At 37.8% G+C, this 14,687-nt stretch overlaps 1 protein-coding gene across 1 annotated transcript in view; it reads left to right on the top strand.

Moving 5' to 3' along the window:
• The window catches only part of EIF3H (eukaryotic translation initiation factor 3 subunit H), an 81,037-nt gene that overhangs the window by 16,786 nt on the left and 49,564 nt on the right, over window positions 1–14,687 (top strand). Inside the window, exon 2 of the mRNA XM_052703648.1 lies at window positions 5,626–5,782. Within this exon, the coding sequence (XP_052559608.1) occupies window positions 5,626–5,782 (157 nt within the window). The remainder of the gene's footprint in view (window positions 1–5,625; window positions 5,783–14,687) is intronic.

Below are 14,687 nucleotides of genomic sequence, written 5' to 3'. Positions count from 1 at the left end.
CCCTAGCAGTGCAGTATAGTGATCATATTTAGATGATTTTCTTCAGCAATGGATTATTTTGTGCTTTTTGAAAGACTTCCTGCAGTTAAATCTTCTGACTTCTTCAGCTTTATAAGCTAAACACTGTGGTGCCAGCTGATGTAGTAACTCAGCCAGGGAATAAAAAATTTTGGATAATTTTCAGACACTTCCAGTTCCCAAAAGTATTCAAATAGTACAGGAACACGTAGTATATAAATATATTTAAAATTACAGTTCAAATCTAGTATTTTTCCATTCAATTAAAATTAATTTATCACAGGATTTTGTACTGAGACAAAACCTACAGAATCCTGTGATTTGTAATTTTGCCTTAAAACAGATGCAATATCCATTATATGAGGACCACCTCTGATCAGTGTGCTTTGTTAGTAGTAGTTGAATTCCAGCTTCTGGAAAGTTCCAGCCTTGCGTCAAAAGATATTTTACTATTCACACCTGATTGAATTGGTATGAAATGGCATGCAGCATTTTGCTGTGCTTCCTATGGAATTATGTTTTGAAGCACCGAGTTTGTCAAGTTCAGAAATAAGACTTTAACATCTGGTATTTATTAGCTGTTGAGTGACATAAAATGCAAGTTTACTATTCCAAGAACTGCATTTCCAAAGGCTTTCTAAAAGTTGGTATTAAGACATTAGTCAAAGGGTGAAACGTGAAACGTGGGCTTTTTGAGTCCTTCAGTTGAAATGATGAAATGATGCTGTATGTAACAGTGTGGGCTGAACTTGTTGCTTATCAACAAGTTCAAGAGTAAGTTTATTTTTTTTATTTTTTCCACAGCTACCTTGCTTTTCAAATTTACCCAGTCTTGTCCGTTTGGCCTTAGCTTTTTACAATGTATTCAGATCAGAGGGTTTGTATTTTACCACAGACATTGTTACAACCAGAGATATTTATCAAAGCCATTAATTCAAGATGTCAAAGATTGCAATAGAAGATAAGTGTGTGTGTGTATATTAACTTCTGGGTTAAGATTGGTCTAATGGTTGTAAGGGCCTTTATTCTAAAAGCAAACTGGGGATGGGGAGCAGGTTCCACTTTAAGTACTTCTCAGTCTTCTGTTGTGAAGCTTCATATACAGCAACAAAAAGGCTAGGATGCAGAATTGTAGAACTGTTTGGGTTGGAAGGAACTCTCACAGGTCATCTAGTCCAACTCCCTTGCATCGAACGGGGACTCCTACCACCAGAGCATGATGCTCGGAGCCCCGTCCGGCTGGGTTTGAATATCTCTAGGAGTGGGATGTCCACCACCTCTGGGCAACCTGTTCCAGTGCCTCGCCACCCTCATAAGAATTTTCTTCCTTATATCCAATCTAAATCGACACTCCTTTAGTTTTAACACTTTAGTGCTCCAATTAACTTGAAGTTCTTTGTGTGTATGTAAACATCTGTCACCGTAAACATCCAGAGAGAGCATTACATGTATTAGACATGTTTTCTTACAGTGGTATCTTTAATTTCTTTGGAGTTTCTTTTTTTCAGGTAGGAAAGCTGAGATACTTTGTTTCTGTCTTATCCAGTGGTGCTACAGCCAGGTGATAAATCAGCTCAAGGCAACTTTTGCTTCATCAGCTTCCAGAATTTGTATTTTGTAACTGCAGGATAAGTACTTATCTGTTCTCTGTTAAAACATCACCTGGTGCTATTAACAAATGTTAACATTGCCCATGTTTCACTGTATCTTTCTGTAGTTTTCTCTCTTTTCCAGCTCTCCAGGTCTTTGATAAAGACAAAGCCATTCCATGCTTACCTGATTAATGAAGTTTAATACCTGAATAGCCAATTGATTTTTTGCCCAGCACAGATTATGGATTTGCTTTTTGGTGTGGCGTGTGCAGAGAAACGCCACGGAGGCTAGAGTATATACAACTTGGTATGTCTCCATTTGGAAAGTATCAAACAGATTAAATAGCATTTTCTCCAGAGTGGTTTTAATATGGATTAAGTAGATACCAACATTTAAACTTCATTAAAATTCACCAACATCTGTGGGTTTAGGACAGTACAATTGCATGAGTTAGTTTCATCGGTTCAGACCTATCCTTTTATAGAAGTACATTGGCAGTTCTGCTCTCTTGAACATTTTCCATGCTAGGAGTTTAAATGAAATTGCCATTCCTGATGTAGCGGTAAACGTAAAGGTTCGTGGTCCGAGCTTTAAGAATTGCTATGGGAAAGGTTCCAGGACTGTGATAACACGCATTCAAAATGTGTCAGCCACTATTACCAGTAAAAGCTTTCAAGACTTTTGCCAAGCTAAATATTGATCACGGTTTTCCCTCGTGTTATTTAGTGAGAGGATGTGGCTGTCATGGCACCATCTGTATTTGATGCCCATGTCAGTTATGATCTGTTTGAAAACAGCTCAATAACATCACTATTTACACTCTCTCCCCAGATCCTGGCTACTGGTGCTGGTGGTTGTGCTAATAAAGCTTTCATAGGTGGGAAACACTGTTAAGCATTCAGAAAGGTTTAAATACATGACTTAAGAACATAAATCAGCTTGTTTCATTGTGTATTTAGTGGGCTACCAGTAACTCTGTTTTGCTTAATTTTGTATCTCTAAGAAACAGCACAGGTACTGGAAATCTGGTTTTAATATAGGCACCTTCAGCTGTCTGGAACAGAACTACATATGAACTTTCAGTACTTTGATTTGGTGTTTTCTCTCTTCAGAGAAATACAGACATGTGTATCTTAACATATTCTTGTCATTACAACTGAATGTTTCCAGGATCCCCACTGTTGAGGTTGTCAGTTCATGGTAAAGGTATTGCTGTATTAAAATACGAACTTTTGAAATAAACAGCTGTGCTTTTGTATTATGTCCAGTTGAAATTGCTCATACAACTAAAATATGCATCTTTGAGCATTTTTAATGGTTACAGAATGTATTTCTTTCTGTAGTATGACTTCATTTTTAATGGTTGAGCAGTGCTTTGAAGATTAGAAACACTGCTAAACAGCTAGCGTTTTTTTTAATTAATTAAGGATTAATGGCCATTAAAATTTGGCAAGTGGCTACTCCAAGAGATTGAATTGCTTTGGAATTTTTGAAGACTACCTTTACAATGCTGGGGTACTTTTGAGGTTTAGTTAGTAGCTGTTTGTAAACCCACCCTCTTCTAAAGAGCCCTTGTATATCTTAGTAAATGCATTTAGTATGTATGAAATATTAAGCTATGCACGTGACTGATTTCAGTATTCAGAGATGCTGGAATTTAAAATCTTTAAAAAACAAAGTTTAAATATGTGTTTTTATAGTAAGTCACATTGCTTAATGTGTTTTGTACTCCAGTAGGTAGGCAGCCTTTAATAGTTGGCGAGTCATATTCTGTAACTGCATTACTTAAATGACGGTAAGAGCTGAAATGTTTTTTGTTACTTTTAATTTCATGTGGCAGTGGCGTAGCAGTGATGGTTCTGAGGGTACTTAGAGCAGCAAACCTTGCATTTGAAGGTCTGTTCTTAATAGTGAAATAAGAATTTCAGTGCCTATATCTGTATCGGTCATACGGTATTTTGTTGGCAAGCTTTTCAATCCCAGTTGAAGAGCCTGCTCCACTAAAGGCTTGTGTGCTATGCACTAAATGAAACTCTCCAGAACAAAGAACAAAATGAAAACAGGGTTGACGTGTCATCAGGTACATTTCTCAGACTCCTTCATTTATTGTTTCATAAATGATTTCAGTAGCTAATGTATTTTCCAGTGCAGTCATAAACCGCAACTTCTGCAGCTTGTTAATGGGTGTGAAATTGAGAGAAGCGAGTTTGTGAGCTACTTCTTCTCTACTTTACTCAGACTCCTTTAGAAAACAATCTTGTGGGTGAGCCTAAATTGGGGTCTGTGTCTCCCTGGATAATAGTTGCTGTGATTTTTCAGGTTGGAGATAGAAAATTGCTGTCTTTGGTAACAACTTTGTTGTGTTTTGAAGTAGTTGACTAGCATTTGAATCCCTAGTTTTATCTTCCTGAAAAATATTGATGGTCTGTGACAGCCAGTGCTCTTTTTGTTCGCTGCTGTTTTCTGTGAGCAGATACTCACAGAAAATGCTGTCAGAAATGCTGTAATAAAACTGACATAATATCAGAAGCTCTTTTGGATTGGAGTCAGTAGGAAAATGGGAATTGTAATGGGAACAGTAAATACACACAGAAATCTCAATAGCAAATGAGGAGAAAAATACGGAAAAAATGAAGCTTTTTGGGCTGTATATTGAGAATAGTAGTGCAGTACATAAAGAGCATGGTATGTTGTAATGAGTCTAGTCCTGAATTATTTTTTTATGAATTTCTTGAGTGAAAGATCGAGTTTATGGCAAATATATAGCAAATGTTACATTTAACAAAATGCGACTCAGTATTATTTATGTGTTGGCTGTGTGATAACAGATATTTGGTGGATCGATATGGTCTAGCTCGTGTTTGCTGCACTTCTTTAAAGTGTTGCAAAATTCTCCTTTGCTTTCAGTTCTTTTCCATGAAGGAAATCTATTTATAATTTTTTTTTTTTTCAAAGCACGTTTTTCTTCCATTTAATCTATACTGCAACTCTTTAATTTATTAAGAGTGTTTTTCGCCAACTGAGGCAAAGATTAAGAACAAATATATAAGGACAAGCTAGGAAAAGATCTATGTTACTGGTATTTAAATATAAGCTTAAACAACCCTCAAGAGGTTGAGCTGAAATCCATTATAGTGGGGGATTTACCAGTGAATGTATTGTAGCAGTAGTGTAACAACAACACATTGTCAGACATTTTCTGGTGCATTTTGCTTGGGTGGGTGGATTGGGATTTAGTGAAATAAAATCCACATGTGATGGACCAAGGATAAGATTTTAAGGTCTATTTTTGTGGTAACCATATCCTGTCACGTTCTAGTTTTTATTATTAAACAAAATTTTATTTGTGCAGTGAATTTCTGGTAAAGTAGCATTTCTACCATGTAACTATTTATGAGTGATGGTTGTTTATACTGTTCCATTTCTTTTTGTGTTGCCTCATGAGTCGTTCATTGTAGAACTCAAATTTAGGAAAGGAAGTGAGAAATATAATAAAAAGAGAAGGAACTTATATTCCTTTTAATCATTCATTACTCCTTGAAATATGTAGTTCACAAGATACAGATTGCTTGACTATCTGAAGTAAAATTGCAATAAGGTGCAGTTTTAAATGTTAGTACGTTTTCTGCTTTAAAGAAAAAGAATCCTACTGGTTTCTCCGTAATTACTTTCAAGATGTTTTGGTAATGTTTCTTTGAGAGCTAATAAAAATTAGAGCAAGAAGATAAAGTTGAAACAGACAAAGAAACATAAATGAATATTTCGTTTTAGGAGGGTATTTCAGAAAAATGATTTAGAACTGCCTTTTTACTTCATTTAGTGGTCTTTAAATTCCCCAACATTTTAAGAGTGGCTGTTGTTTAAATTGCCTTGAAGATACTGGCATTCTAACTGGTAGCTCGCTTGTTTTGCAGCTCTAGTCTATGCAACAGTTAAAAGAATATAGTTATGAGTTTTAAAATTGTTGGGGGAAAAATGATTACATCTTATGGTTTTCTTGTCTTTGCGTTTCAGGTCGTGTTAAAGATCATTAAACATTACCAAGAAGAAGGACAGGGGAATGAAGTGGTCCAAGGAGTGCTGCTGGGTCTTGTGGTGGATGACAGACTTGAAATCACAAATTGTTTCCCCTTCCCTCAGCATACAGAAGATGATGCAGACTTTGATGAAGGTAATGGCTACAATTTTTGCAGAACTTGTGGTAAAACACCAGCCATATTTGCAAAAAGTGATTTTTTTCACCACGGCCAGTGGGTTCTGTGTGATCAGAGAGTGTTTTTGTTTTGATTTGAGGCATAACTGCTCTACTTAAAATGCCATCTTGCATTTCCAACTGCAGCATACGGAAAGTTACAGATAAATACTATAATGTATATACACACATTGTAGAGTAAGACTGTCTCACTGAAAATTACATTTGTTTCCAGTATAATTCATGTATCCATTTCACAAAAAGACTTACAGTTTGTATATCCATGTATGTGTATATATGTAGTCAAGCATGTAGATTGCCTCCCTGTGGATTTCTTTATATGTGTTAAGTGCTTACTGAAAGCCTGGAAGGCAAAGCTTTGTAAGTTTAAGAACCACTGGTTAACATGAAATCAGTATGATTTTTTTGCTTCTCCAACTAAGCTACAAATAGTATCAGAGGTTTACATCTGTCTCGGTGCTTACTTGCTGGCCTAGCAGGTTTTTTTATTTTATTGTCAATATAAGTTAACATAGTTGACCTGACACAGAATTATAAAATCTGTAAAACAAATTTTAGAGGCTTACAATTCTAATCTTTGCACTGTGTGTGTGTATACATCTAGTGATGCTGGTAGAAATGCTTCTTTGTTAGGTTTTAGAGAAGAACAATTTGACTTCAAGAGTAACTGAAGAGGCAATATAATCAAAGGAGTTGTGGTTGGAAGCTTGATTCTATCTAATTTTGCTAATTCAGTTTGAGCAAGATTAAGTAGTGTTTAGGCATAAACTCATTTTTCTTATAATGAGATTAGATATTATTAAATTAATATCTTATTACAAAAGAACCTTGAACTGCCTTTAAAACAGAGATTGTTTTAAGACTGTGCAGCTTGGTAAAGTTTCTTAGCTGCTTATTGCTTTTGTTGTTTTGTTTTGTTGCTCAGAATTTTAAGAACAGCAAAACAAGGGAATGTTAATTGTCTTACAGTAATATGGTACCAGAGTCAGAGCTATATTTTCTTAAAGCCTAAGAGATGTTTTAAATATTATTTTTCTTCTGTATCTCTTCAAAGGTTTAGAGTGAGCTAAATTTTTAATTGGAGCCTGTGCTTTAGTTTTTGCTGTACGAAAAGACTGTTTTTTTTCTGTGTAGCCAATAGATAAGCAAGCAGTGAAATAACGTTCTTAGTTTCTGAGATGGATTTATCTCACTATGACAACCGTATTGAAGCTGTAAGTCTGTGATCTTATTGCAAGGTTCAGCTGTTCCTGCTTGTAAAAAAAACATTTCAAGAACTCTTGTCAGTTTTTCTTTTTCTCTTCTCAGCAAGCAGGCACTTATCCTGGTATCAAGTAAGGTGCAAAGGCAATGCTTGTGGAGCTTCCCATACCAGGATGCCTTAGCATATCAACCTTCTGTTCCAGTGCTACAGAGGGAAGAATAAACTCGAGCCAGCATAGATGGCACGTGTAGCATTTTAACTGCTACGTGCCTAACAGCAGTGTGGAACTGGCAACCGTGTCAGCAGAGCTTTCCAATGCTGCACTATGTACAAAGAGGTTCTCTGCCTTCTTGGTAAAATAGTTGAGCAGGCAAAATCATTCACACACTGCTCTTGTTCACTCTGCGTTAGCTTTACTTTGGGTCTCTTAAGCACTTTCACTCATGTGGAGGGGCTAGAGAAGGTGAAAATCGAAACAAAGTGTCTCTTGAGGTAGCCAGCTGAGTGTTAGATAGCTTTTTACCCTTGGAATAGAACTGTCTTCCATCTCCTCAATGTGTCTTGTTTGTTTTCCCTGGAGCTGTGCTTCTCTATGCAACTGTTTTGCTGGATTTTCAAAAGATTTTTTTCTTTTAGATGCAGGTATTTAAGCAGAGAGATCCATTGTTATCTGCTAGAACCTTAACATTCACCATGTTAAAACCCAAACCAAACAAGACTTGTATAAATGAGTACTACTGGTTTTATGTGTCTACCCAAATTCAGACCAGAGATACTGAGGGAAAGAAAAAGTGTCTCTGCGCTTCAGTACTTCCATCACCCAGAAAGATACTGAACTTAGTTTACTTCGATCTGCATCGTGCTGTATTGCCTTTTCCTCTAGTTTTCTTAGTGTGTCTTTGGATTTTTCTCTTTTCTTTTATCCAGGATACTGGAATAGAAACAATTCTATTTGCAGTGAAAGGTTCTGGGCCTGCAAAATACATTTCACAGAATCGCAGAATTGTAGAGGTTGCAGGGGACCTCTAGAGATCATTGAGTCTAACTTTGGTCTGCCAATATCCTGCCTGACTTTGGCCATGCATGATTGTGTGTTAATGCAGGGACCACAATACCCCAGCTGACCTCCTCCTGAGGGGGGAGCAATCATGCTGCAGTTATCTGTTCCCAAACACCAAATCTGCTATGGTGAGAACTGGAGGAATGCACAAAAAATAGTTTATTCTGTATCATCTTGCAGGAGCTCTAGGAGTAGGTCACATGTAAAACACACGTTTACCTTTTGCTCTTGAGGTGATTATTGTTAAGACAATGAAGTTTATGTATGGGAGGGTGATATTTCAGCAAACAAATTGTTGAGTACTTAGCAAGAAACATGAAAGCTAATGATTTGTTTTTAAAACTGAGATCTGATATAAAGCACGTTTTTGAAGGTGCTAAGAAAATGCCCTTAACTTAAACTTGAAATAGGTACTTAAATGATGTTTAAGAATCTGTGGGATAAAGATGGATTTCTAACTGTTGTTAGCAACAGCCATTACTTCAAATATGCTTTTATTTAAAAAGGTGACATTTTGCTTCAAATATGCTTTTATTGTAAAAGGTGACTTTTGCTTCTCACTGCTAATATCTGAACTAATAGTAAATTTTGACTATTTGCCTCAATGTAATTGCTTCAAAAACAAAATTGACAATTTAAAAACAAAAGTCACTGCTTTTTTTTTTTTTTTTTTTTTTGGTGTAAGATGATTCTTCGGATTAGTTTGGACTATTTCTAGAAAGTATAGAAAAGATATATATATATATATCTATTTTTAGCTTCAAGTAGTTCTTATTAAAAATCTGTGAGGGCTGTCTAACATTTACGAATCCACAGGTGTTTTTCATCTCAGAAAGTTTCTCTTGCAGTGTCATCTTCCTGAGATTCTTTTTACAAAGTATAATTTTTTGTAAGATTTTCCTGTCAGGGAAGTCTTAAACACCTACAATGGCCTGCTGTAGCACAATATTTTCCAGGGAGACTTTCAGCCCAGCAATCTGTGTAGAAAGCTGTAGGTGAAGTTTAGTTGATGATGTGTGAACTAATGGAGGAAAATTGCCGAACTGGTATATGTTGTTGAGTCTTCAGCAAAATATGCCTCAGCACAGGCTTTGATTTTAGGGCTGCTCTCTAGACTCCTGTTCAGGCTTTTACTTCCAAATGGCTTTATTTCTTTATTCTCAGTGCACTCAAATGCTCAAAAGTATTGAAATGATTTCTCAAAACAGAGGTCTTTAAGTTGGAGAAGATACTTTCATGTGACGTCCTCCAGGTTTTCCCTAAACATGAGTTGAATCTAATGATTTCTGCTCTAAAGATTTGTTGGTGAAAGCACTGCTGTGAAATGAGCAGTACCCACGCACATCTTTGTTCTGTGAGGTTAGTTTTCTGAGAATTAGTTTCACTTTAGGGTACTTCAAAGCTTTTGTCTGTGCTTAGTTTTTCTTTCAGTTAGCATTTACAAAGAAGTTGTAAGGCATGGCATTAATATTTAAGGAAGAAAATACATATTATTCTTGACTACAAATTGCTTCTGCAAGGGACATGTTGTGTTCTGTTCTTCTCATTTCAGTTAACTCGCTTTCCATGCAAGGAATACACATTGCTTTTAAATAGGAAGAAAAGCTACATAGCAAATAACACAGAAGAGAAAAATGATGTAATGTACATTTTGAAATTCATGATAAGTTTTGAGACACTTTATTTCAACCTGAGATGTTTTTACTACCTTACTTTCAAAGCTAAGATAATAGATTAAGTGCTGTGGTAGTTGTGCCAATAACAACTTTGAGACAACTGTGTAATCATGTATTAAAAAGAAAAAATTCTAGAATGTTAGAATTTTCTTGTAGCTATGTGGAGTTTTCATCAAGTTCGTTGTGAAATACTGCAGATGGAAAGGTGATGTCTTCACTTGTTTGAATTTTTACTTCCTCGCTTGAAGGTTAATTTTGTTTGTCAGCTTTCAGAAAAGAGCTATCTCAGGATTCTTACGTTTGAGTGTATCTTGTTGTGTGTAGGCTGTATTTAGTTGTGCTGTCAGTAATAACTAAAATAGCAGGGTGAGCGTTTAGCAAGAATGTTGCACGGTTTGCTATGCGTGTGGCTGCAGTTCAGCCTCCAACCCAGGGGCATGTGCAGCGACACGTATATCCCATGAGGTGGTTTTCAGGGTTTGAAGCAGACAGTGGCAGCAGCAGTTGTTAGTGCAGAGCCCTACCTGCAGCGCTGCCAGCACTGTGCCCTGCAGTTATGCGGTGCTAGAGGGCTTCACACGGCTGGAAGGAGAGTGCTTTTGGAGGAGTTAATTTAAGATAAACATCACACTGGGGCACGCGTGCTTGAATTGGTCTCACTGCAGTGAGACTGAAGTGAACGTTCTCTGTTCAGGTTCCAGTCCCGTTGGAGGAGCCGTTCTGGACGTTAAATCTCTTAAAGCTAAGCTTGTGAGCTGCTGCGTTTGACGTTGTAGGTCCTTAAAAACAGCATTGCCTGAGTTTGTGCTTCCCAGCGTCACAGTGCGCAGCGTCTTCTCGTCTTCCACGGCGGGGTTCGAAGTCTGTGTGGAAAGCAATGCGCAGCCATGCCCCGCATCTCGCTCAGGCCGAGCGCTGCCGTCCGCCCTTACGCAGCGGGATGGCGGCCGTGCGGCGAGGCTCTGCTCTCCCGCGCGGGGCGCCGCCAGGGGGCGCCGTCATCCCGCGCACGGCGGCCGGGAGCGGAGCGTTGCAGCGCGGGGCCGTGGCGCCCCGTCCCGTGCCGAGGTCCGTCCGTGTGCCGCCGGGCGCTGCGGAGCTCCGCACGCGCTGCTCCAGCGCGGGGCTGCGGCGGCCGGCTCTCCTCTCCCGTTCCCGATCCCCACGCGTTTAACCCCTCGGTTAGTGCGGAGACAGGGACTTTTGTTTATGTGGGCTGTGTCAATTTAAGAATTGCGTATATACAGTTGCATATTCTGTTCCTTTTCTTGGTGCTAAATACCTTTGCTTGTAGCGCTTCTGGATTCTCGAGTGGATTCCTTCTTGCTATAGAAATAGTACTTTGCAGAGGTAGATAAATCCTTTTGTTCAGCGTCTCATTTTGAATCAAAACTGAGGAATTGTTGTGCTCTTTTAAGCACAGACGTATTAAAATTGTATTTAAATCCACGTCCGTTAAGATGTGCTGCAGAAGGAGTCGGGGCAATTTGCACCAAACACAGGAATGCCATAATGCCTTTTATCTTACTCGAAGAAAATGTTCTTTGTGACATTTTTCTTTGAGTAATTTTAAAGATGAAATACTTACATCTGCCAGATTCCAGTAATTCGGTCCGTTTGTTTGATTTCTGTAAGCCACCCATGCAGTGGATTTCATTACCATATTTAATAAACTCGTAGTTATGCTGGAATTTACTGAAAACTGTACTTCAGAACACTCATTTAATAGTCCTAAAGAGGAGGTGAGAGAGGGTTCTCAGTTGCAGGGAGCAGCCGTGCAGGTAGGGCTGTATGCAGCAGGCTGAGCAGCACTGCACCGTGCAGCCCTGGCGTTCAGGTACTCACTGCATGCGAGTGCTGAACCTGAAGCCAGAAGATTTTTCCTTCATGGTTTGTGTTCCATCTCAACTCTATTCTTCATTTATAACCACGATATACAATTGTGCAGCTTGCTAGATGAATATTTCCTATTTTATAACGCTTGCAGAAGCACTTTTTTTTAAATGTAATCAGTAATATGAAAGCTCAATTTCTTTATTTTCTTCAGGTTAAATAAAAAGCTACAGACAACTCCGTGATTTTGTTTCTTCTTGCAAATGCAACGGGCTGCACTCTGACTAAAAGTGTACAGAGAAGAGTAAGAAGAAATAAAAAAGTATATTTAGGTTTTAATATGTTCTTTGTTTTCACATAGTAGTCTATAAATTTTATGATAGTCATTTGGAAATAGAAAGTCTTATGCTTAATGCTTAGTAGAGATGAAAAAAATTACAGGTTATTTTCCCTGAGTACTCAGAAGGATTTTCAGAGTTACTTTTTGGCGAATTGCACAGAATCTTGAGGTTATTTGCTTGTTACAAATTAACCTAATGTGTTATTCGTTCTGTTTTGGGGGTATGCAGGCTTAATATGGAAATACTGTATATTCTTCCACATTTAAAATCACACAGAAATGATCTCCTGTTTGTATTTTATCATTAACTTATGGTAACCAATATCTAAGGTGCTAGTTTGTACTGAATCTGGAGTCCCAAGTAAACCTTACAGCTCCTTACAGCTGTTTTCGTACAGTTTCAGTAGATTCATATCTGAAAAGATGTTAGTGTGAACATATGGCAACAGTGAAGCGTGCTGCCTTTTTTTCAGATGTGCTCTATTTTTTACTGAGCATTTGAGTTTTTCTATACCACAGTTTAGTCGAAGTCTGGATGTAGCCATTTGTTTTTTAAGAAAACAGGTTTTTTTTTCAGGCGAATGCTGTAACATACAATAGGCGTCCTGGTAGACAGACAGGCATGTGCTCAACTGTCACACTGAGGTCGGTGCCTTCTCTGAGGTGCCCAAAAGTTAGGCGAGTGGCAAATAGCTTTAGGCTACCTCTGTGCCTGGCAGATGAGCTTCTTGCAGGAGGAAGCCCAGACCATGTGAAGACAGTGGTGTCCACTGCAATAAAACTTGCTTTTTCATCTTTCGTTATGAGTCTTCAGTCCTAGACAACATGCTGCAGCAATGGAAATTTCCATTCTGTTTGGCTGCTTGGATCGCTATCTCCACTTTGTGTGTGTTTTGTTGTGGTCTCTAGCATGTCCTTGCTTAAGAGACTGATTTTCATTTGATTTTTCTTCTTTTTTTTTTTTCTCTTTTTTCTTTTGTGGTCCCTGTGTTCCCCCATGCCTTTAACTAGCTATGACTCTCAGTTCATTTGTTCTTTTGGTAACACTTCTAGTGTGTCTGCACCAAAAGAAGGAGAATGATCTTTTAACACCTTCTTACTTGTTTCCATTCTCCCCCTCCCCTTTCCTTTTCTGCTAATGCAAGTATTTAGCCGTTTCCTTCCCTGAAGAATGCTGCAATAAACTTGAGGGGGCAGAAGGAAAGTACAGCGAACTGCATAAACCCCCTGTGCTGGAGTCTTATTCCAAGAGGCAGAATAAAAGGAATGGAAATAGCAACAACAACTCAGAGCAATACATCTGAGTAAAAGTGATAAGAATGGGTTGAAATACTAAGTAATGGTAAATTAAAAATGTATCAATCTTTTTTGTTTGTATTATCTCCCCTATCAGATATTTTTTCTGTTCTGTGACCAGACAGCAGTGCTAGCGTTCTTAAGATATCACCTAAAACACTATTGATGCTGTGTGGTGAACACAACTGTATTGTCTTGGGCGTAGTTTAAAAAATTAAAAATTAAACATTGAACAGCAAATTTCTTGCAAAAGTTGCATGGAGGTCATGGAACAGATTTTTATAATCTGACGGTTGCTCCAAATGGTAAAGGCTGGGAGCAGCTCTGGGATGTGTGCGGGGAAACAACATGTATTCCTGCAGGTGGGGGACTGTTAGAGTAACAGCTTCTTATGTGAGATTTATTGTTCTGAGGAATATGCTTTTTATCTTACAATGCAACACAATTATGACAACTTTTTAAAGATCAGTTGGGATGTTTTAGTGAGCAGGAAATGGCATCGGATGATTTGTTGTTGTTTCTTGCCTAATAATGTGTTATGGTTTTCTCACAGCTGCATAACCTGAAGAAATTAGGCAGTGTTTTATTTGACAAAAAATGTGTATGTTGTCAAGGTATAAAAGGCATTAAGCCCAAGTCGTGCCATATTAGTGTATAGTGTTTATATTTATTTTGTTAATGGACTGAGCCCTGTTACTGGCCCAGGGTTCAGTGCTGAATCTTGAATTAAATACTTAAGCAGTAGAGGTGGTTGAAATCCATTTTTGTTAACAGCAAACCTACTGAAGCAGTGGAGTTGAAGGGATAAGCAATCAATTCACAAAGCTTGCTAAACTGAAATGATTTTCTAGAGAAATATTTGTCTTTGATAGAAAGGAGAAAAATCCTCAGTAGAGCTTAGATCCAGCGTATAGAATCTTAATAATGACAAAACTAGGGAAGTACAAACTAGTTTAAAACTGTGCTGAGAATGGTCTAGGTGTGCACAGCTGCAGAAGGAGTAGTTTATATCAGCTTATATGTTTTTAATTTCTCATCAGCCTACCTACCCAATGTGTTTATGGGAGATAAGGTTGTTCTTCTAATTGAAGGACGTTTGCTTTATTTTGGTTTGTGGTGTATTGGTTGAGAAGTTTCTGTAGTACGCAGCTTCTTTTGTTTCACTGTTTGCTGAACACACAGTTTGATTTCCTTTATTGAATTATATGCTTGGGTTCAGCATAAATTAATGCAGTAGAAAAATACACATTAAAATAGATTGTTTATTCTCTAGTAAAATATTCATACTTTTTTTTTCGTGGGTTTGGTATGATAAATCCTTGATGCAGATATTTATAGCCAACATGCGGCACTGTGGAGCTTTATTCAATAATAGAAACGAAAAGATTTCTGAAAACTTTCAGGGGGGAAAAAAAGACATGTTTTTGTGCAATATATTTAGGTCATAAGGGACA

Source organism: Tympanuchus pallidicinctus, unplaced genomic scaffold (genome assembly GCF_026119805.1).
Source record: "Tympanuchus pallidicinctus isolate F22 unplaced genomic scaffold, pur_lepc_1.0 scaffold5, whole genome shotgun sequence".
Lineage (NCBI taxonomy): Eukaryota > Metazoa > Chordata > Aves > Galliformes > Phasianidae > Tympanuchus > Tympanuchus pallidicinctus.
This window is presented reverse-complemented; position numbering and strand designations above follow the sequence as displayed.